This window comes from Carassius carassius, chromosome 42 (genome assembly GCF_963082965.1).
Source record: "Carassius carassius chromosome 42, fCarCar2.1, whole genome shotgun sequence".
In the NCBI taxonomy this organism is placed as follows: domain Eukaryota; kingdom Metazoa; phylum Chordata; class Actinopteri; order Cypriniformes; family Cyprinidae; genus Carassius; species Carassius carassius.
The window spans coordinates 13,097,967-13,113,448 of record NC_081796.1 but is presented as its reverse complement, the minus strand read 5'-3'; the positions used below and the strand labels follow the sequence as shown (position 1 = coordinate 13,113,448).

Below are 15,482 nucleotides of genomic sequence, written 5' to 3'. Positions count from 1 at the left end.
TTTCATGACCCACAGGACAGTCAGTCAACAAAGAAACTGAACTAATGTTTCACTTTTTCTTAATAAATTTGGACGGCTTGTTTGCACAAAACTCAACACCAAAATGCTAGGGTGTTCGTGAGTGGTTACAAAGGTGTTGCTCCACATTTGCTACAGCGTTCTGACTGGTTTTTAGCACATTCTTATTGTTTTGCTAAGGTAGTCTGAGTGATTTTAGCACCTTAATATAGATTTACATAGGTGTTCTAAGTGTTTTTAGCACATACTATTTTGCTAAGATGTTCCAAGTCATTTTTACGCTTTGCTGTTGCTCTAGTATTTGTTTTTAGCACTTTGATATGCATTTTCTAAGGTGTTGCAAATTTAGCATACTGAAATGCATTTACTGAGGTGCTTTGTGTGGTTTTAGAGAGTTGCTAAACGTTTGCTAAAGTGCCCAGTGTTTTAGCATGTTGCTATACATTTGATAACAAGCACTGTTTAGCGAGTGGCTGTATACTTGCTAAGGTGAGCATCTTGCTATTCATTTGCTAAGGCATTCTAAGTCTTTTTTTTAGCAAATTGCTATTCTCTTGTTAAGATGTTCTGAGTGTTTTTAGCACATTGCAGTTATTTTGCTAAGGCATTGCAAGTTTAGCATATTGCTAGGCATTTGCTAAGGTGTTCGGGGGGTGCTAAACATTTGCTAAGGTCATCAGAGTGTTTTAAAATGTTGCTGTATATTTGATAAGTACACTATATACCTGATTCTCCTGAACAACACTTGTTAGGGTGTTCTGAACATTTTTAGCACCTTGCTATATATTGTCCAAGGTGTTCTTAGAGTTTTTAGCACATTATTGTTGTTCTGCCAAGATGTACTGAGTGTTTTCAATGCATTACTGTTGTTATAGCCCAGATAACACGCGTACATCAGTAAGATGTCTGTTAAAGATGTCTTCGTCTGGAAACCATTTGATGTGTACAAACATCTGATACTTTTACATACATTCTAAATCATAGACATCTTAAAGAAATCTTCTAAATGTCTATTTGACATCTGATAGGTAACATCCTATAGACGTATTGCAGATTAGTGAACACTCGTGAAAAATATGTCTTGCAGACATCAAACAGACGCCTATGTGATGTACGTGTGCTATCAGGGAGTGTTTTTTAGCATGTTGCTGTTCTGTTGCTAAGGTGTTCAGAGTGTTTTTAGGGAATTACAAATACATTTGCTAGGATTCTAAATGGCACGTTGCTCTACAATTGTAAAGGTGCTACGATTGTTTTTAGCATATTGCAATACATTTGCTAAATTAAATGGGCGAAAGATTTACCATTGCAGATTTCAATGAAATTCTGCTTAATGTGAAAACACATTCAGTAACAGACTTGTTTTTACAATTGTTGAGCTTGGTTTTATATGGCAGTGATCATTCATTCATCGAAGTATGAATGAATGACCGTTTCCTTGGTGATACTGACTGGACTCATGGTATGTATCTATTTTTAGACTGCTGTGTTGCAATGGCTGAAAGACTCATAGATGAAAGTTCATGTGTTACTGAGCCTTAAAGTCCCTTTAGGTATGACACAGCACTTCGCCATATGCTTGAGCAAATCGCCCGTGGTTCTGAATTCACACCCATGTGTTGGCAAGAAAATATGAAAACATGGCTGTGTAGTTACAAAGAACATGATCTTAAAGGGATAATTCACTCAAAAATTTTAATTCTGACATCATTTACTCATTCTTAAGTTGTTCCAAACCTGTATGAGTTTGTTTCTTTAGTTATTAGGTATGGCTTTAAAAAAAATAGTATGGAAGTCAATGGCTACCGTCAACTGATTGGTAACAAACAATCTTCAAAATATGTTATTTTGTGTTCAACAGAAGAAACAAACTCATACAGGTTTGTAACAAGTGGAAGGTGAGTAAATAACTATTTTAATTTTTTAGGTGAACTGTCCCTTTAAGAACTTGCGTTCGATATCACGGATGCACATTATGCATTTAGATTTAAGATTTTCTTTTCCCGTTTAAATCTGGAAATATTTCGAAATGTTTAGGTTTTTGCTCAATTTAAAACATGGAAAAACAAATGGGAAAGAAGAGCACAGACACCAACAGTTTCAACATGAACTGATGTGATTTTACTGCATTTTAAGAAACTGACATTTCTGTTATTACACCGTATATCTTCAAGCAAGAGAAAAACGCTCTTCCAGCAGGTTACCAGCTTCAGATAACTGTTTTACGACTTGACCGTTTTGAAAAGACAGCCTGTCTTCTACGGTATTGATCACAGCCTCTCTTTTCTCCAGAATGCAGTCCTTAAAAGCACTCAGTTGATGTATCGAGTCAATACAACACACAACATAGGTGTAGATGTGCTGGACAAAACTGAAGGGAGAAGAAAACAATCATCAAACAGGACTTCGCAAAAGAGGTGTACCTGTAGATCACTATTCAGGGCCTCTTGTGTTTCTGTCAAGAATCTTTAACAAAATGCTCATTTTAATGGAGCTTTATAGAAGGCCATAGGGTTGTTTGTTCAACTGGACACTATGGATCAGCCGTAACATAGGTGATCCTGTGCTGTTGACCTCTAGCATCAGTTTTATCCATTGGTTTACACTCGTAGTATATGTTTTTTCTTTTCCTCTGCATATGATATTCTACAAGTCATATACATCCATATAGATAGATGAATGCTTTATGTCAGCATACACGGTAAGCTGGGTGACTATATATGAAGACAACAACTACGACTTCACAGCACTGGCATCGGTTAATCTTTAAATACTCAAGCATTATTATTCATAGATTAAAGAGAAAAGGAAATAATAATTAATAACCCCCCCAAATAAGATACACAACTTTGTTTTCCCCAATAATGTTTATTTTTTATTTTTTGTATATACTAATGGCATGACATAAGCCTCTTTAAATCCATATCACTTGGAGGCAAGGTGAAAATAATACTCAAACATCTATCAAATGGGGAAATTTCCCTTGATTTTTAAACATTACCATGCATTACATTTTTATCTATTTTATTTTATTTTTTAATTTCACTTACTTGTTATTTTTAGTTAACTCTAGAGTAAATAAATGTGTTAAGATAGTGTTGTCTTCACATAGACTCAAATAATGCATTTTTTTATTTTTATTTTTGTCATTTCGTATCATGGGACACATCCACCATATTGCATGTTGACACATGTAGAAGGATGCAGCGGCGGTCGTGGGGGCTTCCGGGGGGTGGGTTCAGCTCCTAGACGACGGCCTTTGAATCCTTGCAGTCCTGAGCAGTGGTGCCTGAGTTAGTCGGTTTGCTGTCCGTCCTCTCGGCTAGACGTTTCACTTGTCTGCAAGACAGACAAAGTACAAAGGAGGATGAAAATGATCGACCACCACTGCATTCGATTTAATAATAAAGTAATAATAATACAAACATAAAATAATAAATAACACAAAAATAAAATATAAAAATACAGAACTGTACATAACACCTCTAATAAAAAAAGAATAATAATTTATTTCTTATTAATTATGATTAATAGATGAAAAGAATGCATTAAGAATAAGTTTTTGGCTCTATCATTATCAATAAAATTATATTATAAATTAATATATAATCATGAACACTACAGTTCAAAACTTAGGTAAGTATTTATTAATTTTGTTTTAAGAAATTAAAAGCTTTTTTATTCCTCAAAGAATCCTGAAATCAAACGTATCACAGTTTCCACAAAAATATCAGCACAACTGTTTTCAACACTGATAATAATAATAAAATGTTTCTTGAGCACCAAATCAGCATATAAAAATAATTTCTGACGGATCATGTGACACTGAAGACTGGAATAATGATGCTTAAAATTCAGCTTTGTATCAAAGGAATAAATTACATTTTAATATTATAAAGTACAAAACAGTTAATAATATTTCACCATATTACTGTTTTTGATCAAATAACCTTTTGAACAGTAATGTATATGTACATAATATAAAGTAATGCAGTAAATAATTTTCTACTGAAGTATTTTTTTCCCATCAGCCCCGTTCATTGTGACCCATATTGGGCTGTTAAACTGGGTAGTTTCTCCTCTTTGTTCTGTTCTAGCTCATGCCTGAGAAGCCGAAGCCACTGTAAATAAACATTTCTTTAACCTTTTCCTACGGCACACCTACTATGAAAATATTCTTGAACGGGTTGGTGAGAATTCCGTTCTGGCGTGTCTATCATTTCCATCATTTCCATTCTCATTTTTCATTCTCCAGTGCTGTGTTCATCACGGATATGACAGAGATTCATCATTCCCACAGCAACCCCTCTGATTACAGGAGGATAAAGATCATGCAAAGACGTGGAGTGGAGTGGCGTGAGGGTTTCCACTGCGGGCGGAGAGATTGGGGAAACAATTCATATTGTGTGGGTTTCATATTGTGTGTTTCTGTGAAAAAGATAAGCTCAGCCAGTGTGTGTGTGTGTGTGTGTGTGTGTGTGTCTCTTAGTCATTAAGTAAAATGAGCTAACAGGTTTCAGACAGTGACATTTAAAGGACAAAATTGGAAGTGAACTAATCCTTTAAAGCATAGAATGAGTAGTTATTTTTGTGATGAGTAGTTCTCCTTTCTGTGTTGACATGTTTTCAACTGAAACAGGAAGTTGGAAGACATCTTGAATGGCTCATACCTTCCAACAGGCTGTAGTTAACTGTGACGTGGTACTTATTTAACAGTCCAATACGCTTTCAAACGTGAAACCATAGAGCTTTTATTGTTGTGGTAAATACTTCTTTTTTCACTTACAACAGATTCCATTCTCATTAAAAGCTTATGAAGATGTTTGGTGTGCATGTCAGTTCAAATGCCATCAGTTTCAAAGGCTGGGGTTATACTGCTGTGGTACAGTGGGAAAAAATGAATTTTAACCACTGATTCTTTGCAGCCTCATCTTTTGGAAGTGGAAATGAAACACATTTACTTTTACAGTGTAGGACACAACATCTTCTTGACACAAACAAGCTACAGTGTACAGCGCGGGTTAAGTTGTTCGCGGCTGGCCAATGTAGAACATAGGCGGGTATTATGCAAATGTGTTACCCCAGTGACGTGTACTGATGACTTGTTCAGGCTGTTCAGAATTGTTTCTTTCTTTTTGGGAGACAAGAACTTTATTTATCATGCACTTTTGGCTTTTTACATTTACATACATATATTACATATATGTTACACACTGCATGAAAGGCAATATTCGAAATAGGGGTACTTTAAAAGTTTTGTTTTGTTCGGCTGTAGTGCAGAGAAAAAAAAACTGTAGTTGGTTACATAAAATGACTACTTTTTATAAGTGGTCATGTGAACAGACGCATAAGGTCTTTCCTTATGCAAATCATTTAGGACAGTCAAATCACAAAATTAATATTCATGAGCAAAGCAGATACATTTTTGTGTCCCCCGCCCCATAACTTTTAACAATGATCTCAATCAGTCAATCAATCATTAAACCAGCACTGTATACTCACACTGTGGCAGTTGTTTTTAAATAAACTCTTTTTTTATTTCTGTAATGGGCTGATATTACATCAGATATTTCAGGACAGCATTCAAAACATTGAATTCATTCGGGTTTATGCAAGAATCGGGCCCATATATTGGCTTAAATTAAGCTAACTCCGCGTGGAACAACACATGGGAAGCATTTCAAGGCCGCTAACATGATGATCTGTAAATATTTAAATGGAAAAAAGAATAAATCATGTCCATTTCGTTAAATCATCTTGAGAATCTCCTAACAGTTTATATAAAAGGTAATGGCTACCCAGATTGCCTCTGAGCACTTTTGTCATTTATATAATGTCATCAAAACATAACGGATTTCTTCTGGTTGGGAGTCATTTACATATGTGATTTTTTCTTTTTTAAATGGAGATGTTATACGAGGGTGGTGTGGCATACTTACGGCTCTGTATGTACATACATGTCACAAGATCCATTTTCTACCTTGATTGGTCCATCCACAGGGTCCAGTCCTTGTTCTGACAGCTGTTTCAAGGCACTAAGAGCAGCCTGTGTGAGGTATGGAAACAGATGGCTTTGAATGAGACCACATAACGCACATCAGTTGCTTTTTAAATAAAACTTACTATCAGAAACCCGAGACTGACAGGACGCTTTCTGCTCCCTCTGTTTTGTTTGGCTCCTTCCAGCTCTTTGTTTATCTAACGTTTATCTAATGTTATTAGGTCAACTTTTTCAGGCTAGCATTTCCTCCAGCCAGTGAGTGGGATTTTCGTTGCCAGTTGGCCACGTTATGGGCTGATATGCAAAGAATTAGCAATAAATCAAGTGTGCGGACACAGTGTGCTGAAATAATGTCTCATAACTCAGGTGTAACTGATATTCTGTTTTGCTAAGTACACAGGAAGAACAGCAGAGAAGAGACTTTGTGGACAAAACCACAAAGTTTGTCCATAAGTCCAGTATAAGTATGCCAGTATTCTATTTATTCTCTATTACAGTATCTAGCATATTTTTTAATTGGCTTATATTTTTATTTTCCATTTTAATTTTAGTTCAACATATATATATATATATATATATAAAACAAACAAAAGAGGGATGTCCAAGGTATTTACTTAATACAGTCACCAGACTAAAAAATAAACAGACATCACCTGAACTGAATATTCCATCACAGTTTAGAAGTAATTATTTTATGAATTTATTCACAGTTTAGAAGTAATTATTTTATGAATTTATTCACAGAGAAAATCAAAACAATTATAAATAAATTTATAAATGTTCAATCTTTGACTGTGTTTTATGATGCAGCCTCTGTTATTGCTCCTAAAGAACAATTACAGTGCTTTACAACTATAGGACAAGAAGAACTAAATAAACTAATAATTACATCTAAACAAGCAATGTTTACTAGATCCTATTCCCACTAAATTATTGAAAGAGTTTTTACCTATAGCAGAAGAGCCTATTCTCACTACTATTTATTTGTGTCTATTGCTAAGTCATATACCAAAAATATTTAAGCTGCCATTTATTACGCCTTTCATTAAGAAACCATAACTAGAACCATATGAATTGGTAAATTACAGACCCATTTAAAATATTCCAATTGTGTCTAAAATATTAGTAAAATTAGTGTCACTTCAGTTGTACTGTACTATACTATACTATATATGTATCCAGAGGTGGGTAGAGTACCCAAAAACTGTACTCAAGTAAAAGTAAAAGTACTTCTAGAAATATTTACTCAAGTAAAAGTACTAGTCTTGAATAGTTACTTGAGTAAGAGTAAAAGAGTATCGGATAAAAAATCTACTCAAGTAGTTAGTTACTAGTTACTTTGGGTCATATATACTGAGCCTTTTTTTATTTAGATATATAGATAAAATGTATGTAATGTATGTGTGCGTGTATAAATGTATATATTTCATCAGCCTTTACTCCAATTTATGTAATTTATTATAAAACCCTGTCTGTTTGCTTAAGTAACAGATATAGGTGTCATGCCATAACATATTTTTAATACGACTGACTTTATATTAAATGAGAATTTAACATTGAAAGTTAATGTGATATAAATATTGCTACTAATCTTTCATTGTTCAGAAAGAGAGCAAATAACATTTGCATTATCAAAGATCATTTTCACTGACAGTCTAGATTTCAATCACTCTCAGAAACTCCCATTAAAATCACTGAAACTGTTAACACTGTGAAATCAATATCTTAATTAAAGATTCGTACACACATCTGCACTTTGTTGTTTCTGACGAGAGAATTCGCTAGAAAGGGGTATTCAGTCAGTGAGCGAGTGAAGGAAGCACCGGCATTTTAGCGATGACTCATCGGAACGCCTCTGATTGGCCAATACTTTAATAAGCTCAAAAGAATCTTGTGTGATTGGTTATAATGCGCAGTGCTGTATAAACGCATCTATCTCTGGCTCAGCGCCAGCAAGCAATCACAGATCTGAATTTAGCAGCTGATGATGACTTGCTGAACGTACTCGCACCGGTGTTATTGTATTAAAATGAATAAAATCTTAATCGGCTATTTTTTGTCTTTTGGAAGCTGCATTCGACTTGACTCCCCTCAGTAATAAGCCTCACATGTACAACAAACTAATGTCAGAGGTATCGTGTACTGTAATCGAATGTAGCCCAAGTTATTACCTGTTGAACAGTAGACAGCACACGCGGTGTTCATCTAATAAGGATCTCCATCGCTAGCAAATAATAGCCTTTGCAGATTTGCTTTCAATTCAGTGCAGTTCCATATCCATGTTTTCAACGCTCTTTCTGTTCTTAAACGTTACAACTCTGATTGAACCGCTTCAGATGCTCAGCGCGTGCTGCAGGGAACTGAACGACTCATTCAAACTGATTCATGAACCAATTCACTCGTTTGCCAATTGTTTGATCAAGCCTTTGAACAGAATTGACTCAAAAGAATGAATCATTCGCGAATGGGCATCGCTCATTGCCCAGAGAAAAGTAGACGGCGCGTTTGGAATAAACTGAAGCATTTATAACATTTATTGCATTAAGATAAAGTAACGAGAGGAGCGTCGCCCATAGTAACGAAGTAAAAGTACAGATTTTTCCCCAAAAATTTACTCAAGCAAGAGTATAAAGTACCCATCTTTAAATATACTCCGAAAATTATTAGTTACCCCAAATAATTACTCATGTAAATGTAACGAAGTAAATGTAACTCGTTACTACCCACCTCTGTATGTATCAAATAAAAAATTCAGCCAGGATTCAGGCCTCATAATAGCACAAAAACTGTAAATTACAAATGACTTCTAGATTCTGACCAAGGATGTGTCTCAATACTAGTTTTAATTTATCTTAGTGCTGTGTTCAACACTATAGACCATGACATACTCTAAGGCCGACTACAAAATTACACTGGTATTGAGGGACAGGCATTATAGTGGTTTAGATTGTACTTAGTAGACCACTGCCATTTTGTCTACTTAAATGGTGAAAAATCCAAGTTAACATCAGTAAATTATGGGGTTCCACAAGGATCTGTGTTAGGCACTCTGTTATTTTCAATGTACATGCTGCCACTTGGCACTGCTCTGCTGATGATACTCAATTATATATTTCATCACGACCAGATGAAATTTCTAAACTATCCAAGTTGACAGAATGTGTTAAAAGATATTAAACATTGGATGACCAGTAATTTTCTTCTATTAAATTCAGACAAGACGGAGGTATTACTTTTGGACCAAAAACCTGCACACAGAATCTATTAAAATACAATTTGCAACTAAAGGGATGTACTGTTATGTCATCATCTGCAGTTAAAGACCTGGGTGTTATATTAGACAGCAACTGATCTTTCGAAGATCATATTTTATGTTACAAAACAGTCTTCATCCACCTCAGAAACATCACTAAGCTACAGCCCTTATGAAAATTAACCATGGTTTTACTACAAATAAAACCAAAAAACCATGGTTACTATAGTTAAACCATGGTAACCACAAATTAACCATGGTTTTGCTAAATTAACCATAGTTTAACCATGGTATTTGTAGTAAATCTGTGGTTATACAAATGGTAGTCAACACGCCAAAAAACCACGGGTTACTACAGTTTTACTATAATAAAACCATGGTTAATTTTCGTAAGGGAGAGTATGTTATCTTTTTCTGACGCAGAAAAGTTGATGCATTCACGACCTCTAGATTGGATTACTGTATTACACTACTAGTTGGTTGCCCTGCATCTTCAATAAACAAGCTAAAGTTAGCCCAAAATGCTGATAGAGTTCCCAACAAGTAAAAAAAAACAAAAAAAAAAAACATGATCATATTATAATTTTATCCTCCCTACACTGGTTTACCCATTAAGTTCCATACTGATTTCAAATTATTGCTTCTGACCTATAAGGAACTAAATGGTTTAGCTCCTGTATATTTAGCTTTTCTTATTATGCCTTACAATTCATCACTCTCTTTAAGATCACAAAGCTCTGGAATTTTAGTAATACCTAGGATACAGGTATTAAATACACTAAATACACTAAAGGAGGGCGAGCATTTTCTCATCTTGCTCCTACACTCTGGAATAGTGTCCGGGCTCAAACACACTCTCTCAGTTTAAATCTAGATTAAAGACACATCTTTTTAGCCTCACATTCACATAACACATTTCATACCCTTGTTCCCAGTTATATTTGATAAAAGTCACAAACATATTTTTTGCTTGAAACATTATGAACCACATCTACGTTAATTATTTTCCATTTGCTTTTCTGCTCCTACCTCCTATATACCCCTAATCTCAAGGTACTGTAACTAGAGATTACACCAGCTACAGTGTGGATCCAAACTTCAGATGTCCCAACACCTTTGAAGAGATTATACTGACCCCTGCAAGGACCCCAGATGATGCCAACTTGAATCAACATGCACAACTGCCAAAATTTCTATATAATGTAATCATTATGATCTCACTTGTAATATCCTAATCACTTTAATGAGCATCTGCCTAGAATTAATTCATGTTAGCTAATTCTATGATTCTATGATCTTAAAATTCAAGAAAAAAATTGATTTGTGAAATGAACATTACTTGGACACATTCACTTCTGATAACAGATCACTCTAACTTTTTTAATCGTCTTAGTATAATCATTATGATCTCACTTGTAATATCCTAATCGCTTTAATGAGCATCTGCCTAGAATTAATTCATGTTAGCTCATTCTATGATTCTATGATCTTAAAATTCAAGAAAAAAAAATTGATTTGTGAAATGAACATTACTTGGACACATTCACTTCTGATAACAGATCACTCTAACTTTTTTATCGTCTTAGTTTGGGTTAATAATAATTAATATTAATAATAATGCTGGAAATGTCTAATAACCTAAAAGAGTACAGTGAAAAGCACATCAGTAAATATATAAATCAGAACAATTTGTCAATATTATTAATGTAATCGTTTGTCCCAGTGGTTTGTTCTGTTAGGCTAAGAGGCCGTTTACGTTGCGCCTAAAAACATGTGGAAAACGCTAGGTGCGCCGCTTTCTGCTTTTTCCCCCCAAAGCCATCGGGCACTTGCGCTCCGGAAACGTCTGCCATTGTTAAGCAGCCATGACCTGCGCTATCCATGAAGACAGAAGAAATGAGCGCGTCGTACCGCGTGGGCGTCGCTTCCATTATGAGCGCACCTGCTGCGCATCTTCATTTGAAATAACGACCTTCAGAGCGCAAAATACGTAATATGTGAACGGCCCCTAAAGAAACTCTTCTGTTGTGAGAAAGCATTTGAATAACAATTCAGTACTTTTTGTCTTCCTGTCACTTCCATTGAACATAATGTGTGGGGTGGTCTCACATAGCAAAACCTTCAGACTGACGGCGTGGAAATGTTTCCACAATATTTTAAAGATTCTATGCCGCAAACTCTACATATTTCACATACTTTTGAAAATCTAGAGTTTAGTTGATTCTGATAAGCGATTGTCTTCACAGTTGTAAACACTATGGATTTCTTCTTTCGTAAGGGGGTTTAGCGCCACGGCATCTTTGTTTCCAGGCGAAACGTTAAAGAACGTGAAACACGTCACAGAAATCCTGTAGAATTCAACCAATCCGATGACAACTTTGACACTCAAGTGTTTCCACTTTTGTGTCCCATATGCATCAGACACCCTAGCCAACAGTCTGTGGATGTGATGTCTGAGGCTGAGACTATGTATGGGGTGTCCAAGTGAATCCAAATTCCTTAATGGTAAATGAATGAATGAAAAAAGAAGCCTTCAATTATTTTTTGCATGCAGTAAACAGAATTTTACCCAACCATGTTAAGTGCACACAGGCCATAATGGCCTTAAATGCATCATTTATATAAAGGAAATGTATCCTGCAAGACTGTCTGTGAGTTGGCAGTCAGATGTTACAGGCAGATGCTGCTCTCTTCAACCGGATGTTAGGAAGTCTTATAAAACATGTCTGCCATAATCCCTGAAGCCCTTTCAGCAGGACTAAATAAAATGACTACGACCGAGGGTCATGGCTCTAGAGGGACTCAGAGCGAAAGAAAACAAGATTAGTGAGAGTGTTGTGAGGAGGAGTGCAGGGAGACCCTCACAGTGACAGAAGCGGGTTGAGAATTGGCAGATCCACCTGGTTGTCGGGGCTGATGCTCTATCCAGCATCCTGCCAATGAGCACCAGATGTGCTGCATGGGACGCAACAACCATGACATTTCTCACAGCTGACAGCCTATTCCCTCTGAACCCAAACCCCCATCACCCCAGCCCACTCACAAGAGGCATGGACACCACACATGCACAGCTGTGTGTGCATTCCTCACCCCGATTAATCAGTATCTGGCTGGATCAAATAACACCAGCTAATTGTCTCAGGCACCCTGTTGTATCTACATGAGCATCTTCATCTCAGATAAAACAGACTTTGATAAGTGTTATGCATAAAATATCATTTGATCTCAGATCAGTCATAACATAAACTATATGAAGGTTGTACATAATGTTGTTTATTATATTACTTTTAATAACTTAAAATATTAATATTACTTAGACTTAAAGCAAGATTCTGAATTAAATGTAAAATATTAAAGGAGCATCTGCAAATGGTTTAGTAATGTTTGATAACCAAGAGGTGTCCAGATATTTTTCTTTATTTAAAACACATAAATAAATACAAATTAGACACTACTGTTCAATAGTTTGAGGCTTTATTTTTTGAGATAAGTAAAAACTATAATATTGTGAAATAATATTACAGTTTGAAATAACTGGTTTCTATTTTAATATATTTTAAATTGAAATTTGATGCAAAGCTGAATTTTTAGCAGACACTGTCCCACACTTCAGTGTCACATGATCCTTTGGAAATCATTCAAATTTTCTTGTCTTGCTTAATATCTTTGTGGAAACCACTAAAAAAGTTTTTCAGGACTCTTAATATAAAGTTACTGTCTTTACTGTCACTTTTAATCAATTTAATGCATTGTTGCTGAATAAAATTATGAATTTCTTTAAAACAAAAACTTACCCCAAACTTTTGAGCAGTAGTGTTTATATATAAATGTATACAAATATGTATTTATCTATTTATTCTGTAAAAAGAAAAGTCTTTTTTTCCCCACAGTGATGTCTATACATTTTATTTTGAATGTTTTTTATGTGTGTCTTAAATGGTTGCTTTTCGGGCTCACTGCTAACAGTCGGAAAGCCTCACAGTCAATAAATAGGACAGGCCTGAAACAAACCCAATCATCTTACAGAATCTTGACAAAAACCCAGATTCTGACTTAACATCTTAAAAGAATAGTTCATCATGTGCTAATGTGAAAATGGAGTTGAGCTGGCCAAAGCACAGGAAATGAGTGCAGTTAGTTAGGAAACGAGCCACGTTAGTGAGTTTATGCCATCACATCTGCAAAGATGACAGTCAAATCACAGCGAACGGTGAAAAGTGAAGTCATTTTGATCACGGCCAGTGCTGTATTCATCCATCTAAGAAGCCCTTTTGAGCTTTTTATGTGTGGAATGTCTTATCTAGTTGGGAAATCTTTGGAAAACAAACTCTTATCTATAATGGAACATACTGTACGGCTGTAGTCCGTTAACCAGCGCATGCATGTAAATTCCCAGAGGTGTTTGGAGCGGTAATAAATCAGGGTTAAATTAAATTTGTTTTGGTGATTGATTACAAGCTTGTATAAGGCTCAATAAGGAGGACATTATTCAGCCAGGAAATTGTTCAATATTCCAGACGATAATTTAAAGGCATTCTGAGTTTCCCCGGTAAACTCACAGTTCTCAGGACTGCAATGAAAGAGCGAGCACCAAAATGGCTTCCTGAATGCCAAATAAATCATCCGTAGGCCAACTTAATACTCTGCTATTTGACTTCAATATGCGTTTAATTTACATCAGGGAACATATGCATGTTATGGAAACGACACCATCCCAAAACATCAATTCAAAGTGCCCTAATAAATCAAAAACAAAACATGTCTCTAAATTCCATCAAAAACCTTCTTCACGACTAAATCCACCATGGCATTTACAGTAGATTTAAGTAGCCTCGCATCGTAAGCCATCTACGCATTCCGGGTAAAAATGAGGCTTGAGATGTAAACGTAAGCTTGGACTTTTGATGGATTCGGATGCAGATGCCTCTACGGTACAAAGCGTATAACTCATCCTCTCCTGTGGCCAATAAATTGCAATCAAAAGGGTAATTACCGGTGTTGTGTGTGTGTGCCATTACAGTCTCTGAGTAAATAAGCAGCATCTGCTTTTGCACTGCCAGACCAAGACCATGAATCACACCGGGGGAGACAGACTTGTGATAAAGGCCCAGCAGCCCATCACGATACAGAGCGCTCAAAGATAAATATCCAACTATCCATTGTAAAAACAGTCACTTACAACATTCTTTTTCTAATGAGATAGAGTGAGACGGCCGAATCACTGATGGGCTGAAATATATTTATTCTAGCTCCCAACCCGGAAGTGGTCAATCTCTGTCATTGAGAACATCAGATCAGAAGTAGTGCTGTCCCGGGACCCCAGGTGACACCCCCACATCACTCCCCCTTGTTTTATATAACATGCCACCACTCAGCGAAGGCATTAGTAAGCTCAATCGATAAACCAAGACATGCGCTGCTTTGCAGGACGCATTCATCAGCTCACTGTTGGAATCAAACGAATGGAAAAAAGGTGGAATGTGGAATGTGTCATAGCTAAATATCTCGGTGCGGACTAAAAAGGCGGCAGAGGAAGACGAACGGAGGACTTTGTCAAAGGACAGTGAGGACTCATTTTTCTAGATGCTTTAATGGTTTCCCTGATTGCATTTTCATTTCCTTCACTGCCTTGGCTAAACAGTGGCTCTTTCCCCAAGAGATGAGCTCCATGCCGCTGAGGCTAATTTGTGGACAGAGAGGGGGGTGATGGATCGACAGGGCCAAGCACCTCTATCGACCTGGCTCTCACAGGGGGGGCATCCAACAAGGATAACATGGAAGGCTTCAAGCTGAAGTAGAGAGAATCTGACAGCCTATCACTCATGGATATGGAGCGTAGAAAGCAAGCATTAACTACATTCAGTCAGTCCCTGTAGTAAAGCCACTGAGGGGGGGATTCACTAAGATTGAACTGAGTCTACTTCTGCAGTTGCTTATTTACTATCTGATTCTGATTTACTAAAGAATTCAATATTGTTGGCTGTTGTATGCTAAAATGCTTATGTTCCTCATTTGTGCATCTGCTAATGACTAAATATAATGTACATTTTTTAATAAAATGTCATTATAACCCTGCAGAGCCATAAGAAACATATAAACTGAAATGTTTATTTGAATTCTAGACTAAATATATGTATTAAAATTTTTTTTAAAAAATTGTATCACATGTAACATAGTTAACACTGTATAACATGTAGGAGAAAATGGAGC

At 36.1% G+C, this 15,482-nt stretch overlaps 1 protein-coding gene across 3 annotated transcripts in view; it reads right to left on the bottom strand.

The window, feature by feature from the left end:
- Positions 1-2,116: 2,116 nt before the first annotated feature.
- The window catches only part of LOC132123774 (double-stranded RNA-binding protein Staufen homolog 2), a 154,087-nt gene continuing 140,721 nt past the window's right edge, over positions 2,117-15,482 (bottom strand). Inside the window, exons 14-15 of one of the 3 annotated variants that reach the window (XM_059534402.1) lie at positions 5,958-6,064; positions 2,117-3,357 (exon numbers count right to left, since the gene is read on the bottom strand). In XM_059534402.1, coding sequence (XP_059390385.1) covers positions 3,264-3,357; positions 5,958-6,064 — 201 coding nt within the window. In that variant the 3' untranslated portion in view covers positions 2,117-3,263. The remainder of the gene's footprint in view (positions 3,358-5,957; positions 6,065-15,482) is intronic. The other 2 variants (XM_059534403.1, XM_059534404.1) reach the window with 2 other exon arrangements.